Source organism: Zingiber officinale, chromosome 3B (genome assembly GCF_018446385.1).
Source record: "Zingiber officinale cultivar Zhangliang chromosome 3B, Zo_v1.1, whole genome shotgun sequence".
In the NCBI taxonomy this organism is placed as follows: domain Eukaryota; kingdom Viridiplantae; phylum Streptophyta; class Magnoliopsida; order Zingiberales; family Zingiberaceae; genus Zingiber; species Zingiber officinale.
The window spans coordinates 49,697,533-49,713,111 of record NC_055991.1 but is presented as its reverse complement, the minus strand read 5'-3'; the positions used below and the strand labels follow the sequence as shown (position 1 = coordinate 49,713,111).

The 15,579-nt window shown below is 41.6% G+C and overlaps 1 protein-coding gene across 4 annotated transcripts; it reads left to right on the top strand.

Moving 5' to 3' along the window:
- The first annotated feature begins 2,848 nt into the window (after nt 1–2,848).
- Nucleotides 2,849–7,553, top strand: LOC122056475 (FT-interacting protein 3-like). 4 transcript variants are annotated; one of them, XM_042618447.1, is made up of 3 exons: nt 2,849–3,044; nt 4,170–4,894; nt 4,978–7,553. In XM_042618447.1, the coding sequence occupies exons 2-3, from the start codon at nt 4,272–4,274 to the stop codon at nt 7,388–7,390; spliced, it is 3,036 nt and encodes a 1,011-aa protein (XP_042474381.1). In that variant the 5' UTR covers nt 2,849–3,044; nt 4,170–4,271; the 3' UTR covers nt 7,391–7,553. The 4 variants fall into 4 exon arrangements, with proteins under 4 accessions (XP_042474381.1, XP_042474382.1, XP_042474379.1 ...); XM_042618448.1 differs by having other exon boundaries at nt 2,849–3,093; XM_042618445.1 differs by lacking the exon at nt 2,849–3,044 and having other exon boundaries at nt 3,923–4,894.
- The last annotated feature ends 8,026 nt before the right edge of the window (nt 7,554–15,579 follow it).

Below are 15,579 nucleotides of genomic sequence, written 5' to 3'. Positions count from 1 at the left end.
CCTGGGTGAGAACTATTCTCAAGTTCCTGTACTAGTCCAAGAAATTTGCTCTGTTGAGCTTGTCCTTCTCAAGGACATAACGCAGGGAGAAAGAGTTCGTATTCGACGTCATGGTAATGCACAACAGAAATTAAAGCAGAAAGTAAATATCATATTCTTTTAATCATTTAATTAGGCCTTTAACTAAATGATGCTCCCACTAAATTCTATAATTCATGTGGGACAAGATCCACATCATACTACGCCTTAAGTTAGCTTTGGCTAAATCGCCCAAGACTTAGTATGATCGGTAGGTAACAATTTACCAATTACATCTCTATGCAACTCTTGTTTATAGGATCAAGATCCGCATTTATATTAAAACTCGAGTTAGCTTTGGCAATACACCCAAGAATTAATATAAATGTGATTTTGACCTATCTACCAACCATTGGAAAATGCCTATAGTTAAACTCGATCCAATTGAGTTAACTAGTTACTCAATCTAATTGAGTTGTACTCACCCATGCATTGATAAGTGGGACCAAGATTGCCCCTTCGTACCCTACCAAGATAATATGTGTTGCTCTGCTTTGGCAGATTCAACAACACATGTGATCGAGGTAGTGATAGGAATCACGGCACGGTAGGCATTTGAGTTGACGCGATTGAGATCTAATCTAATCGAGAGGGTGCATCTTTTACACGATTTAGATCTAATCTAATCACTAGGCACTAATTAATTACTAATTATGCATCACATACACTTAAGCAATTAATTAAATTATTTGTGATTAGTCATGGCTGTTAGTTAGAGCCCTAGAGCCAATCATTTGATGATTGTATGGACTCATTGTATCATATTCTTGTATATTAATAAAGGTATTTGTTTGGTTATTATACTTATTTGTATTAGTGCCAAATAGACTAAGTATAATAGCGTCCTTGAGTAGAAGGTTCATACCTATATCAATCGATTAGTTGAATCGATAGTGAGATGATATAGGGAACACTACTCTAAATCATTGCTAGTCGAGTATTAACATTCAGGGACAACGTTAATACAATAAGACAAGCATGTAGGTCAGCTCGATGACTTGATCTCACAAGTCATGGATATAGAGATATCAAGCTGACACATGGGTATGCATTCGAGAATGTATACTGAATGACCCGCCATGAGAAAGTATCATGAATCGTTATATGAGTGTCATATACTTTCTCATGTGGCTATTAGTATGACTATTAGTACTAATTCGAATAAGTCTAATTCGAATCCAATCTTTGGTGCATCATATGAACCTAATCCAATTGGTTCATCATATGAACCTAATCTCCATCCACTTGTTCTTTGTGTGTGACCCAATAGGCTCTTGTAACGTTGGCAATGTTTCTAAACTCCTTTAGAAACATAAGCAATGAGCGGCATCTAGCAATACATTATTGCTACCCAAGTTACAAGAATGTTGAGATCCAACATCACCTTGTGACTATTAATTGTGACTTCTCACAATATATGACAAGTGTCCTTCTATCCTAGACATCTAGATTGATCAATGTGAGGCATAGACCGTGTCATCCTCTGATCAATCTAAATCTTGAACTCCAAGTAGACTCACTCAATCAAATGAGCTCAATATCTCATATTGACTCATTTGGGTATGGCCATACACTTCGTGGTCTTACTCTATCAAGAATATCGATGTCACTCCCGTCATATAGGAGGGATAGATCTCATCTACATCACTCACATCCCTCTGCATAAATCGTTACATACCCAGTAATCGCCTTTATAGTCCACCCAGTTACGGGTGACGTTTGACGAAACCAAAGTACATAACTCCTTATAACGATCCATGATACTTTCTCATGGCGGGTCATTCAGTATACATTCTCCAATGCATACCCATGTGTCAACTTGATATCTCCATATCCATGACTTGTGAGATCAAGTCATCGAGTTGACCTACATGCTAGTCTTATTGCATTAACATTGTCCCTGAATGTTAATACTCGACTAAGAATGATTAAGAGTAGTGTTCCCTATATCATCTCACTATCGATTCAACCAATCGATTGATGTAGGTAAGAACCTTCTACTAAAGGACGCTATTATACTTAGTTTATTTGGCATCAATACAAGTAAGCATAATAATCAAAAACCAAATGTCTTTATATATAAGAAATATGATACAATGAGTCCATACAACAATCATTAAATGATTGACTCTAGGGCTATAACTAATAGGCATTTGGTGAGTTTTTCTGTTCCCAACTCGATCGCTTCTCTCGCCCCACTACCAATCCTTCATCGCCTCTATTTCCTGATAATTGTCTGGCCCGTAGCCGAGTTGCTATATCATCTAGATCCATTATTGAACGAAATGTATAAGAAGTATAGTGGGTGTTCATATCGGGTGTGAAGTAATCTGTCAATCTGTCCCAGGATTAACACGAAAGAGATAAATAAAAAAAATATTTACCTAAATTTTATCAAAATTTGAACGATCGCACTAGTCATTGGACCATCCAAAGGGACAATAATGAATTACGTTATTATTATATATGGATATTAATTATAAATTTTAAGTATAAATTATGCCAAAATGCATACACGAAAGCAGCAGGGACCATTCAGATGATCACACGTGGAGGCCCCGCACAACAGTTATATCCCATGGTCGGTGCTTATCGACTATTAAGAAATTATCATTAAAAAAAAATAAAAAACTTAATCACGACGACATTAAATTAAGCAAAGACCAAACAAACAAACATGTTTTTTTCCACGCAGAGGCTGAACGAAGCCCACAAATAAATGAATACTTGTTCTGCATGATAAATAAATAAATAGATAAATATTTGAAGATAAGAAAGAAGAAGAAAAGGGAGAGCGATATCTTTGTCATGGTTGACGGCGATGGCCTCGATTCTTCATCCTATTTCCACACAAACGTATTTCTCGCCTTCATCGACGCCTCCTCGCTCTCTCCTTCATTTCCTCTTATGTTTCCCTTCCTCTTGCTTCAGAGAAATATCTGTTTGAAGACGATCGACGACGAAGAGTAAGAAGAGAAGTTGTAGCTTTGAAGCTAAAAGTTTCTTCCTTTTCCGGTTATTTTCCTTAATCTTAGGCTCTGTTCTCTTGAAGTCAACAGAAAGTCGAATCGAACTTACTGAAGCAAGAAATGAGGGCCTAGAAATGTTCTCTGATTTCTGTGATGGTTTACTAGAAATTGACTTTAGTACTTTTGTATTTTGATCTTTTTTTTTTTTTTTCCAAAGCAAAAATAGAGTTGTGGTGTCACAAGGGTTGCTTGCGTTCCAAGAACTTGTGATGTGAGGTCTTGATTCCTGAGTTCTCGCCTTTGGTTTTCCAATCCTTCTCTATATTTGGATCCTTCGTTTATCTCCTCCAGGAGTCAAATACTAACATTTCTGATACAGTTTGACTGTTCATGTGTAAAAGCTTTTAAAGATTCTGTTGAACATTTCTAGTCAATCAAGATGTTTCACAAACCAATTTGACTGAAGGAAGTTGAAGTTACATCACTGCTTAGGAGATTTCTCTTGAAGATAATTAAATGATAAGCAACCCTTACTTTTAGGAAAATTAGATCGCTCCAACTTTCAAAAAACTATGTTCTTGGCTTATTTAAAAGTTTAGTAACAGTTTGATTAATGAACTTATATTTCATAAGTTTTGTTCATAAATATTGTTAATGATCGAGCATTATGCACTATTAATTCATAATCTCTACTCATGAATATATATTAATAAATTAAATATAAATATGTTCAACCAGTTATTTAAATTTATTCATTTAATTGACTTTGACTTTGATGTATATGGAATGAACATATATAGAAGTTCTTACCAAGTTAAACACATTTTACTCACAAACATTTTATTCATCTACAACCCTATTCATATTCTTGCCCAAAGAGAGGAGAGTAGATGACAAATTTTGATTGTGATGCCACCGTAATGTGACTTATCAAGCTGATTGCTCCTAAGCCATTACAACATCTAAGGGACAGACTATAAAATGTCGATGTAACAAACCTTCTCTTTTACTGAACATCCAACAGCCATGGCTGTCGACTATATTTTTATATCTTGTGTCAGCTACTTGCTGATCGTTTCTTTCCGAGAGCAGTTCATCGATCAAAGTCTTCTTTGTTTTCAGGTAATCAATCGCTGGAGCAATAATTGTCAATCAGGTGAGCGTTTGGTGTGGCTCGAATTCTCATCCACTCCCCACCAACCAGAGCGGAAGGAATTAAGCAGCATGATGAGCGGCAATCTGAAGCTTGGCGTCGAAGTCGTCAGCGCCCATGACCTTATAGGCAAGGACGGCCAGGGGACCGTCAGCGCCTACGTGGAGCTCGAATTCGACGGCCAAAAGTTCCGCACCACCGTCAAGGAGAAGGACGTGAACCCCGTCTGGAACGAGATATTCTACTTCAATATCTCCGACCCCTCCGCGCTCTCCGACCGCCACCTCGAGGCCTTCGTCTACCACGCCAACCGCGGGTCCAGATTCCAGTCTTGCATTGGCAAGGTCCGCATCGCCGGCACCTCCTTCGTCCCATACACCGACGCCGTCGAACTGTTCTACCCCTTGGAGAAGCGGGCTCTGTGGTCGCGTGTCAAGGGCGAGCTCGGCCTCAAGGTGTTCCTAACCAACGACCCTTCGATTCGCGCTTCGAATCCGAAGCCGGCGGTTGAGCCGCTCTTGAATATTCCGGCGGGCGGTAGCCAAGCGGAGGCAGTGGTCGCGGCGGCCACCGAGAGCTTTTTCCAGGATACCCGACCAGACTCGGTGCCTGTCCGCACTTTCCACCATCTTCCCAGAGATCCAGAGCAGCTGTTCTACTCCGCTGGTGCCCCGGCGGTGGAGGAGTCCGTCAGGTACAAACACAGTCCGTCGGATTTCAATTGGGCATTGAGTGGCGTGTAATATAGCAGCTAGATCTAACGAATTCATGTCGTAGAACCAGGCACGTGGGCAGTGAGATGAAGGCCGAGCCGCCGCGGGTGATGAGGATGTTGTCGTCGTCGGCACAACAGCCGGTGGATTTCCAGCTCAAGGAAACTAGCCCTTATCTCGGCGGCGGTCGTATCGTTGGCGGTCGGATGATCCCCAGCGAGAAGGCCGGCGCGTTTGATCTGGTGGAGAAGATGGAGTACCTGTTCATCCGAGTGGTGAAGGCCCGCGACCTGCCGGCGAAGGACATCACCGGCAGTCTCGACCCCTACGTCGAGGTGCGTCTCGGCAACTACAAAGGCACCACCAGGCACTTCGAGAAGAACCAGAACCCGGAGTGGAACCAGGTGTTCGCCTTCCCCAACGAGCGGGTGCAGGCCTCTGTCGTCGAGGTGGTGCTCAAAGACAAGGACGTCGTGAAGGACGACTTCGTCGGCATCGTGCGCCTCGACCTCCACGAGATCCCCACGCGCGTGCCCCCCGACAGCCCGCTCGCTCCCGAGTGGTACCGCCTCGAGGGCAAGAAGGGCGAGAAGCTGAGCAAGGGCGAGCTTATGCTCGCCGTGTGGCTCGGCACGCAGGCCGACGAGTCCTTCGCCTATGCCACGCACTCCGACTCCATCCCCGCCGTCGACCCGCACACCCTGAGCAACTTCATCCGCGCCAAGGTGTACCACGCGCCGCGGCTCTGGTACGTCCGAGTCAACATCATCGAAGCCCACGATGTGTTCGCGTTCGACAAAAGCAGGGTCCCCGACGTGCTCTGCAAGGTCCGCCTCGGCAACCAGATGCTGCGCACGAAGGCGATCCTGTCCCGCACCGCCAATTTTTTGTGGAACGAGGAGTTTATGTTCGTGGCCGCCGAGCCCTTCGAAGAGGACCTCGTCCTCTCCGTGGAGGACCGCGTCGCCCACAACAAGGACGAGGAGATTGGCCGCGTGCACATCCCCCTGACCACCATCGACAAGCGCGCCGACAACCGGATCATCCACTCGCGGTGGTGGAACCTGAAGAAGCACGTGGCGCTGGACTTGGATCAGCTGAAGGAGGCCAAGTTCTCCAGCAAGATCCACGCCCGCATCTGCCTCGACGGCGGCTACCACGTTCTCGATGAGTCGACGCAGTACAGCAGCGACCTGCGCCCCACAGCGAAGCAGCTGTGGAAGCCCCCCATCGGCTTGCTCGAGCTCGGCATCCTCAATGTCGCCGGGCTTCACCCGATGAAGACCCGCGAGACGCGGGGCACCTGCGACCCTTACTGCGTCGCCAAGTACGGCCACAAGTGGGTGCGCACGCGCACCGTCGTCGACGAGTTGAACCCGCGGTTCAACGAGCAGTACACGTGGGATGTGTACGACCACGCCACCGTGCTCACCGTCGGCGTCTTCGATAACTGGCAACTCGTGGAGAAGGATTCCGGCTCCAACGGCGGAAACAAGGACGTGAAGATTGGGAAAGTGAGAATCCGGCTCTCCACTCTCCAAACAGGGCGCATTTACACCAACTCCTATCCCCTGCTCGTCCTCCACAACTCCGGCGTCAAGAAGATGGGAGAAATCCACCTCGCGATCCGCTTCTCCGTCACGTCGATGCTGAGCACCATATACATCTACTCGAAGCCGCTGCTGCCGAAGATGCACTACGTGCTGCCGCTGCCCATAATCCAGCAGGAGCTGCTCCGGCACCAAGCCGTCCAGATCGTGGCCGCGCGGCTGAGTCGGATGGAGCCGCCACTGCGGAGGGAAGTGGTAGAATACATGTCGGACGCTCATTCCCACCTGTGGAGCATGCGCCGTAGCAAGGCCAACTTCTTCAGGCTGATGGCGGTCTTCTCCGGCCTGTTCGCTGTCTGGAAGTGGTTCGACAACGTGTGCTCGTGGAAGAACCCCGTGACCACCATCTTGGTGCACATCTTGTTTGTAATGCTGGTTTGCTTCCCGGAACTGATCCTGCCGACGGTTTTCGTCTACATGTTTCTCATCGGTGTGTGGAACTACCGGTTCCGGCCGCGCTATCCGCCTCACATGAACACGAAGATCTCGCACGTGGAGGCAGTGCACCCCGACGAACTGGACGAGGAATTCGACACGTACCCAACGAGCCGGAGCCCAGAGATAGTGAGGATGAGGTACGACCGGCTAAGGAGTGTGGCCGGAAGGATACAGACGGTGGTCGGCGACATAGCCACGCAGGGAGAGAGGCTGCTCCTGCTGCTGACGTGGAGGGATCCGCGGGCCACCGCTATGTTCTTGGTGTTCTGCCTGTGCGCGGCCATGGTGCTCTATGTGACGCCTTTCCAGATTATAGCTGCCGTCTGCGGATTCTACTACATGAGGCATCCGCGGTTCAGGCACAAGCTGCCGTCGGCGCCTCTGAATTTCTTCAGGCGATTGCCGGCGAGGACCGACAGCCTGCTTTAGAGCAGGAAGTAGTTTGTTTGGAGCTGCTTGGATTGGTTGATCTTGTTCACTTGTACACTGTAATTTGTAGATGTTTAGGACGTTTACTCCAAATTCTGTACTTATGTGTTCCTATTCAGCGATCTGCATAAACCATCCAATAAATCCGTCCTTTATTAGTTAACTTATCGGAATTAATTCTGCTGTAAATTGAGATATTCATCTTGATACTGCACAGCTGCCTAGAATGGTTTTGTTCATTGCTATAAATGAACCAACGCCAAGGCCATGTAAGTTTTCTCTGCATCGTCCTCAGATCACTTTTCGTCCTCTTGTCTCATCGTCTGATGTATGTCTCCCTCCAAAACTTCCGGTTCCTTCCATGACTTTACCGTCAAGGTATGCTTCATCTGTTAATTAATTTTGGAGATTGCACTGGGTCATACTCTTTGTTTTTAATTCATAGGATTTAGTAGATTTTTGGTCCATCGAACATACCGTCTGGGCATTCATGTATGTAGGAGGCCACCTGGCCAAATGATCCCATCATCTACTCCCTTTCAGTGTGATTGGGATGGTTTTAGAGGGGCTTAGGGTGAGGGTTATGATCTTTTGCCACAATACATGTAGCAACACAACATAGTACAGCTCTTTGCCAAATTGATTTCAATGGATATCGGGGTTGCCATTTTTTTAATCAGCAGGTTGATTGGGATTATGACACCGAATGTGACAAATCTTGATGGGTTACAATCAATTTGGAATTATTATCCTTTTTTATACTTTTGCTGTCGTTAGTTACAATAAAAAACCAGTGGGATATCAACCAAATTAGTACTTTGGTTTTCGTCATCCAGTAGGATTTCCAGATTGAGTTTGCACCAAGGGGTCCACAATTCCTCCATGCATAAGTGTTGGATCATGATAGACGAGGGGAGGATGAATCTCGTTCGTTCTAAATCTTTTTTTTTTTCATAATAATAAAAACGAATCAAAGTATAATTTGTAACGGAATATAAAGAGACAAACATTTAGAGACACAATAGTTTTTTACTTGATTCGTAGTCCGGCAACTACTATTCCAAAGTTCGCGATCTTTGATTACTTTCGGTGGGAAATTCTATATAGTTCTTCTAGAGGAAGCCAAATCGTCCCGTATGAAAAGATGATAGTAACAATCCTACTATCTCCAATCAATAAATGCAAGTATGAAAATAATTTACTAACAACACAAGTATGAAAATTTAACAAAATTGTTGGAGTGCTTTCCGGAGCAGAGGTATCGTCGCTTACACGAACAGTAGCAACAGAGATAGAATGAATCGGAGAGAAAAGTTGTTGTGCGCTCGAACCTGGAGACCTTCTTTTATATACATGATTTGGTCGATTGAACCCTTATTCGGTCGATTGATGCTTTTGGTCGACTGATTCTCCAGTCGACTGAACCCCGCACCTTCCTTCTTTGCTATGATATGATCCGTGCAATCCCATGATTTTCGGTGTTCGGTCAACTGATCATGCTTATCGGTCGACCGAACCTCTGAGTGTGCTTCCTTTTATGGATCGGATGATTGATAAACTATATCACTTGACTGATCACGCTGTGATACCAAATCTATGAGCTTGGCTTTGATCATTTTATTCTGCCTTGATCGACCGACTGAACCTCTGGTTCGGTCGATCAAACCATTTGTTAACCCAGAATTTTGATTTATCTATAAAATAGAGTTAGCATATTAATGGTACTACAAAGACAGAGTTAAATAGATATACATATGCTTGAATAAGATATCATGGAGTTTCATGATCTCAACTTAGAAATCTCTGGCAATTTCTTTGGTTGGTTCAACACCTAATGTTTGTCCTTACCAGGACACGACCTTACTGCACTCACTCTAGGAACTTCCCTCAACTCACCTATCAAACATCGAATCCTCCAGATCTATTTGGACTTAACTGCTTAGCATCGGATCGACTGTCAGGGCTTCCACTTGACTCGATATCGGGTCCTTCAGACCTATTGAGTCCACTTGCCAGATGTCAGTCCACTTGATCCATCTGGAGTTCTTGCATAGTTCCACGATTTACTAAAACTTCCCTTGCCTAGTATCGAGTCCAACTGACCTACTAGGATTTTCCAGATTGAGGATCATGCACACTTGATTAATTGATCAGATAATAATAAGACTTAACTTGAACCTTTAATAACATCAAAATATAGGTTTGACTATGATGCTCCCTACACTCACAATAAATAAGTGATACACTGAATAAATAGTGAAAGAGCTTGTTCAACTGGCATCAATGGAATCAAGTTCTCTGCGAAGAACAAAATTGAGAATGCATGAGCTGGATAAGGAATAACGGATCCCTTGGAGGCACCGGTCTATTGATGGAAGTGAGTATAGTTGGAAGTTCATTTCTGTTCTCCAAAACCTTATATTTGCCTTGATTGCATACATGGAGCAGGTTTTGAGATTTTGGCTTTCCCGTGCAATCAGTTTGCCGGGAAAGAACCTGGAAGCAAGGAGATTGTCGAGTTTGCTTGCACTTGCTTCAAAGCTGAATATCCTATATATATTTGAAAGCTTAGTTGTAGAATTTTCTTAATGTTTCATAATTTTTTTTACCTGTTTGTTGTTTGCTCCTGAACAGTGTAATCACTCTCTCGTTTAACCTTTCTTCCTACTTTAGGTTGAGGTAAATGGTCGAAATGCTGCACCTATATACAAGTTCTTGAAGTGCAGCAAGGATGGTATCTTTGGGGATAGCATCAAGTGGAACTTCACAAAGTTCTTGGTCGACAAGGATGGTAAAGTGATTCATATATCGCTATGCGCTAACCACATCTCCTCTGAGCATGGAGGTACACAAAATTCCCTCGGTTCATTCCACAGACCATTTGCAACACATGTTCCATTTAAAAGAGATAAAAGAAAATTATCAGAATTGACCGGATTAAATCATCAAATCAAATCAAATTAGTTTTAGGATTATTCTAATAATTCTGTTATAATTATTAGAATAATTTTTAGAATTATTCTGTTATTTATTAATTGGTTAATTGACCGAGTACTTGTGTAAACCCTATATATTGTATTATCTTGAGGGCAAATATCAACAAACAATAAGATTAATTATTACTCTCCTATTTTATCTTCTTTCTATTTTTCTTTTAACATGGTATCAGAGCCATGATCCTTCGTTCCTTCTCTTTCTCTTAATTCTCCTTCACAAATCCTCTTCCCTTCCTTTTTCTGTCGCCGCCCAAGACAAAAGAGGAGTTTCTTTTTTTGAAACCGCAAAACAAGACGACAAAAGGACTTCTCCTTTTGTGCTACCGCCGCTGTCCACCGAACGCCGACCAAACCTCGACGTCGACAACAAGTGGTTGCTCCAGCCAAGGCTTCTATTTCCTCCAAGGGGAGTTTCTCCAGGCGAAAAACCCCATTTCCGGCGATCCAATCTCTCTACAAGATAAGTTATTTACTTTAGATGTCAAATACTCAACACTATCAAGGAGGCCAAAAACAAAATTCAGTCCGATGCCAAATTTGTCGCATCATTGGCCATACTAGAAATCTATGCCCTAAAAGATTTGATTACTCTCGGGTAAAATGTCAAATTTGTCACATCATTGGTCATCCTGGAAATCTATGCCCTCAAAGATTTGCCTCAAATTTCATTGGTGGTTCTACAGTGTCAAGACAATCGTCTATTTCACAAGCATATCCTAAAGCTCTCTCATCTGTACCTACTTGCGGTAAAACCCCAGAGTTTTCATCTACTGATTGGTATATTGACACTGGAGCAACTCATCATGTCACATCAAATTATAATATCCTTACAGACGTAATGTCATATTATGGCTCAGATACAGTTCAAATAGGCGATGACTCATGTTTGCAAATTGCTAATCTTGGAAACACATATATTCATTTATCTAATCGAACTTTTCACATGCGCAATATCTTTCATGTTCCATCTATCACTAAAAATTTACTTTCTACCCGTCAGTTTTGTCTTGATAACAATGTCATTTTTGAGTTTCATCATAATTATTATCTTATAAAAGATAAAGGAACAAATGCTATTGTGTTTCATGGGAGAATCAAAAATGGCCTCTACTATCTTCAAAGTTCTTCAATCAAAGCTTTTGTTGGTGAACGCACAAATAAACCAGCTTGGCATGCTAGACTTGGCCATCCTTATCTTCATATTGTCGAGTCAATCATCAATAGGTATGGTTTACCTACTTCCATTACCTCCTCTCCATCTCATTCATGTAGGGCCTGCATGGAATCTAAAAGTCATAAGCTACCTTTCTATTCATCTGATTATGTTTCTAATTTCCCACTTGAATTAATTCATTCTGATGTTTGGGGTCATGCACCTGTTTTATCTAACCAAGGTTTCCAATATTATGTTACCTTTATTGATCATTTTAGTAAATATACTTGGCTCTATTCTATGAAAAGAAAATCTGATTTATTGGATATATTCTGTAAATTTCAAAATCAAGTTGAACGATATTTTAATCGTAAAATACTTTCTTTTCATTCTGATTGGGGAGGCGAATATCAAGCTCTCCATCGTCATCTTATCTCTTGTGGAATTGTTCATCAAGTCTCTTGTCCTCACACTCCAGAACAAAATGGCTCTGTTGAGAGAAAACATAGACACATAGTCGAAACTGCCTTAGCTCTTCTTCATCATGCATCAGTTCCACGTAAATTTTGAGATGAAGCTGTTACCACTGCTGTATATCTCATAAATCGACTCCCTACTCCATTGTTCAATCATAAATGTCCTTTTGAAACACTTTATAATCAAACTCCTAATTACACTTTCCTTCGAATTTTTGGTTGCGCATGTTATCCATGGTTACGCCCCTACTCTAAACACAAACTTGACTCTCGTTCACTACAATGTGTTTTCCTTGGTTATAGCAATTTGCACCATGGTTATCGTTGCTTACATATACCAACAGGTCGAATTTATATTTCACGACATGTTACTTTTGATGAGACTCTGTTCCCCTTTTCAGTATCTTCTTCGATCTCTTCTTCAGATACAGGTGGCGCCTTCTTAATATCACCTAATATTGTCAGAAATGATGGCATCCTAGGTCCTGCTCCGCTCTCTAATAACTTCCCTATACTATCAGAATCACCTCAGGATGCTGCTCCAATCTTGGAAGCCTCACCGGTCGAAGATAATATGCTCTCTAGTTCTGAATGCTCGGATAATGCAAGTCCGTCATCTACATCACCATATCAGCCTACTTCCTCATCACCATCAACAAGTGATTCAGATGATAATGCTCCTCGTCGCATGCTTCCCATTAGTGACATTTATGAACGTTGCCCACCAAATGCGACTCGATATCCTCTTCCACGGGCTCTAGTGGTTTCTTCAAAATCTATTGAACCAACTTGTTTTACGCAAGCAAACAAGGATCCAAATTGGCGTAGTGCAATGGCTACAGAATTTGATGCACTTCTTCGCAATGGAACATGGAGTCTAGTTCCACGTACTTCCTCAATGAATGTTGTGGGCTCTAAATGGGTATTCCGTCTTAAGTATCGAGCTGATGGCTCTCTTGAACGATGCAAAGCTCGACTTGTAGCCAAAGGTTTTAGTCAGCAACCAGGTATTGACTTCAATGACACTTTTAGTTCAGTCATCAAGATTACATCTGTCAGACTATTATTATCGATAGTTGTTAGTTCCAATTGGCCTATACGCCAATTGGACATCTCAAATGCATTTCTCCATGGTCATCTTGAGGAAACTGTATTTATGGAGCAACCACCTGGGTTTATTCATCTACAATTTCCATCTCATGTTTGCCAACTTAAGAAATCCTTATATGGTCTTCGACAAGCTCCTCGTGCATGGTTTCATTGACTATCCAATTGGTTACAATCTCAAGGATTTTCTGGATCAAAGACTGACTCGTCTCTATTTCACAAATATAATGATGAGTTTATGATATTTTTTCTTATTTATGTGGATGACATCCTGATAACCGGTAATGATCACAAGGGCATCATAACTTTATTAAGTCTTCTCAATCAAGAATTTCCTATCCGAGATTTGGGCATTGCTCGTTTTTTTCTTGGTATTGAGCTTATTCCACAAGAGGATGACTATCTTCTCTCTCAAAGCAAATACATTACTGGACTTCTTCAAAGAGCCAAAATGGATGGAGCACGTCCGGTCTCTACATCAATTGCTATAAACAACTCTCCATCTTCATCCTTTCCTGCTCTGTCTGATCCACAGATTTATCGAAGCATTGTTGGAGCCTTACAATATGTCACTATCACACGCCCTGATATTACTTTTGCAGTAAATCGTGCTTGTCAATTCATGCATGCTCCAACTGAATAAAATTGGGATAATGTAAAAAGAATACTTCGCTATCTCAAAGGTACTATTCTACATGGTCTTCTTTTATATCGTCAATCGTCTCGAGATTTACATGCCTATAGTGATGCGGATTGGGCAAGTTCTCCTGAAGATAGACGCTCTACTAGTGGATATGCAATATTTCTTGGACGAAATCTTATCTCATGGAATTCGAAGAAGCAACCTACGGTATCTCGTTCAAGTACTGAGGCAGAATATAAAGCTATAGCAAATACAACGTCTGAAATTATTTGGCTTCAATCACTTCTCTCTGAACTTCATCTTGCATCAAATATTGCACCAAAAATTTGGTGCGACAATATTGGAGCAACATATCTCACAGCAAATCCAATCTTTTATACTCGTACAAAACATGTGGAAATTGATTTTCATTTTGTTCGTGAACGTGTGGCAACTCAACAATTATCCATCTCTTATATCTCTGCTGAGGATCAAATTGCTGATATATTTACTAAGTCATTATCCAGACAACGTTTCAATAAGTTAGCAAGTAAACTCAACGTCAAAGATCTCCCGTTAAGTTTGTCGTTAAAAGAGATAAAAGAGAATTACCAGAATTGACCGGATCAAATCATCAAATCAAATCAAATTAGTTTTAGGATTATTCTAATAATTCTGTTATAATTATTAGAATAATTCTCAGAATAATTTTTAGAATTATTCTGTTATTTATTAATTGATTAATTGACCGAGTACTTGTTTAAACCCTATATATTATATTATTTTGAGGACAAATATCAACAAACAATAAGATTAATTATTACTCTCATATTTTATCTTCTTTCTATTTTTCTTTTAACACCATATCTAACATTTGAATCTGTATCCTTGTGCAGAAGGATATCAAGGAGTTATTGGAAGTTTCCTAGATCTCACATGCACGCAGCTCCTCCGACGATCCAACTATTGCACGAATAAAAGTACGAATGATAGTTTGAATAATGCACTGTGTAGAATACATTTGTGCGACATTTATTGAAAATCCTATTATCAGTACCTCAACTTTTACAATTTTGGTGAGTGCCTTGGTGGAACTGAGGGAATTTTGTGTTCCTCTATCATTAATACCTCGACTTTATTATTTGGTGAGTGCCTTGGTGAGTGATTATTGGCGATGAAAGTGTAAACTAATATTGAATGATAAAGTGTAGATCAGTTCTTAATTTGGTCGAGGAAAGATAGAGAGGCGTGGCATCTTTTTAGGGGCATGTTCTACTTTGCACCACAAATGAACTTTAAAGGCACTTTGATTCTAGTGCGATTGTTTTGGAGGTTATTTTGTTGTTTCTTTTTCTTTTGTCTCCTCTCTTGGATCTACTTGATTTTTTTTAGAACAAATTGCACCAATCATAGCTATTTTCCTTGCTCTATCTAACATTTGAACATATAGGTGCAAGGAGGATTACCCTTATGAACGTAGAAATGATTCGACTATATGCCTCTTTAGAAGATTCTTGTCGTGATATAAAGACGAATGTCTAGATCCTGTTCTCCTTAGATTTAACACTATATATAACAATTTATTTACACTAGTAGTGTCTAATATAAAATTTAAAAATAGAAAACCTTCTATTAATGCTTGTTGTTATTGAGAATTTATTAGAGCATCTTCGGAGCTTCCACTGGTGGCATGGCTTGAGGTAGGAAATTACCTCAAGCGACGGAGCGGCTCCGCAAACACAGAGCCGCTTTGTCGTCAATCTTTTATTTTTATTTTTTTTATATTTGTTATTTAAAAAATAATGTACACACAGGAGGTAGGTTGAGAAGAAATT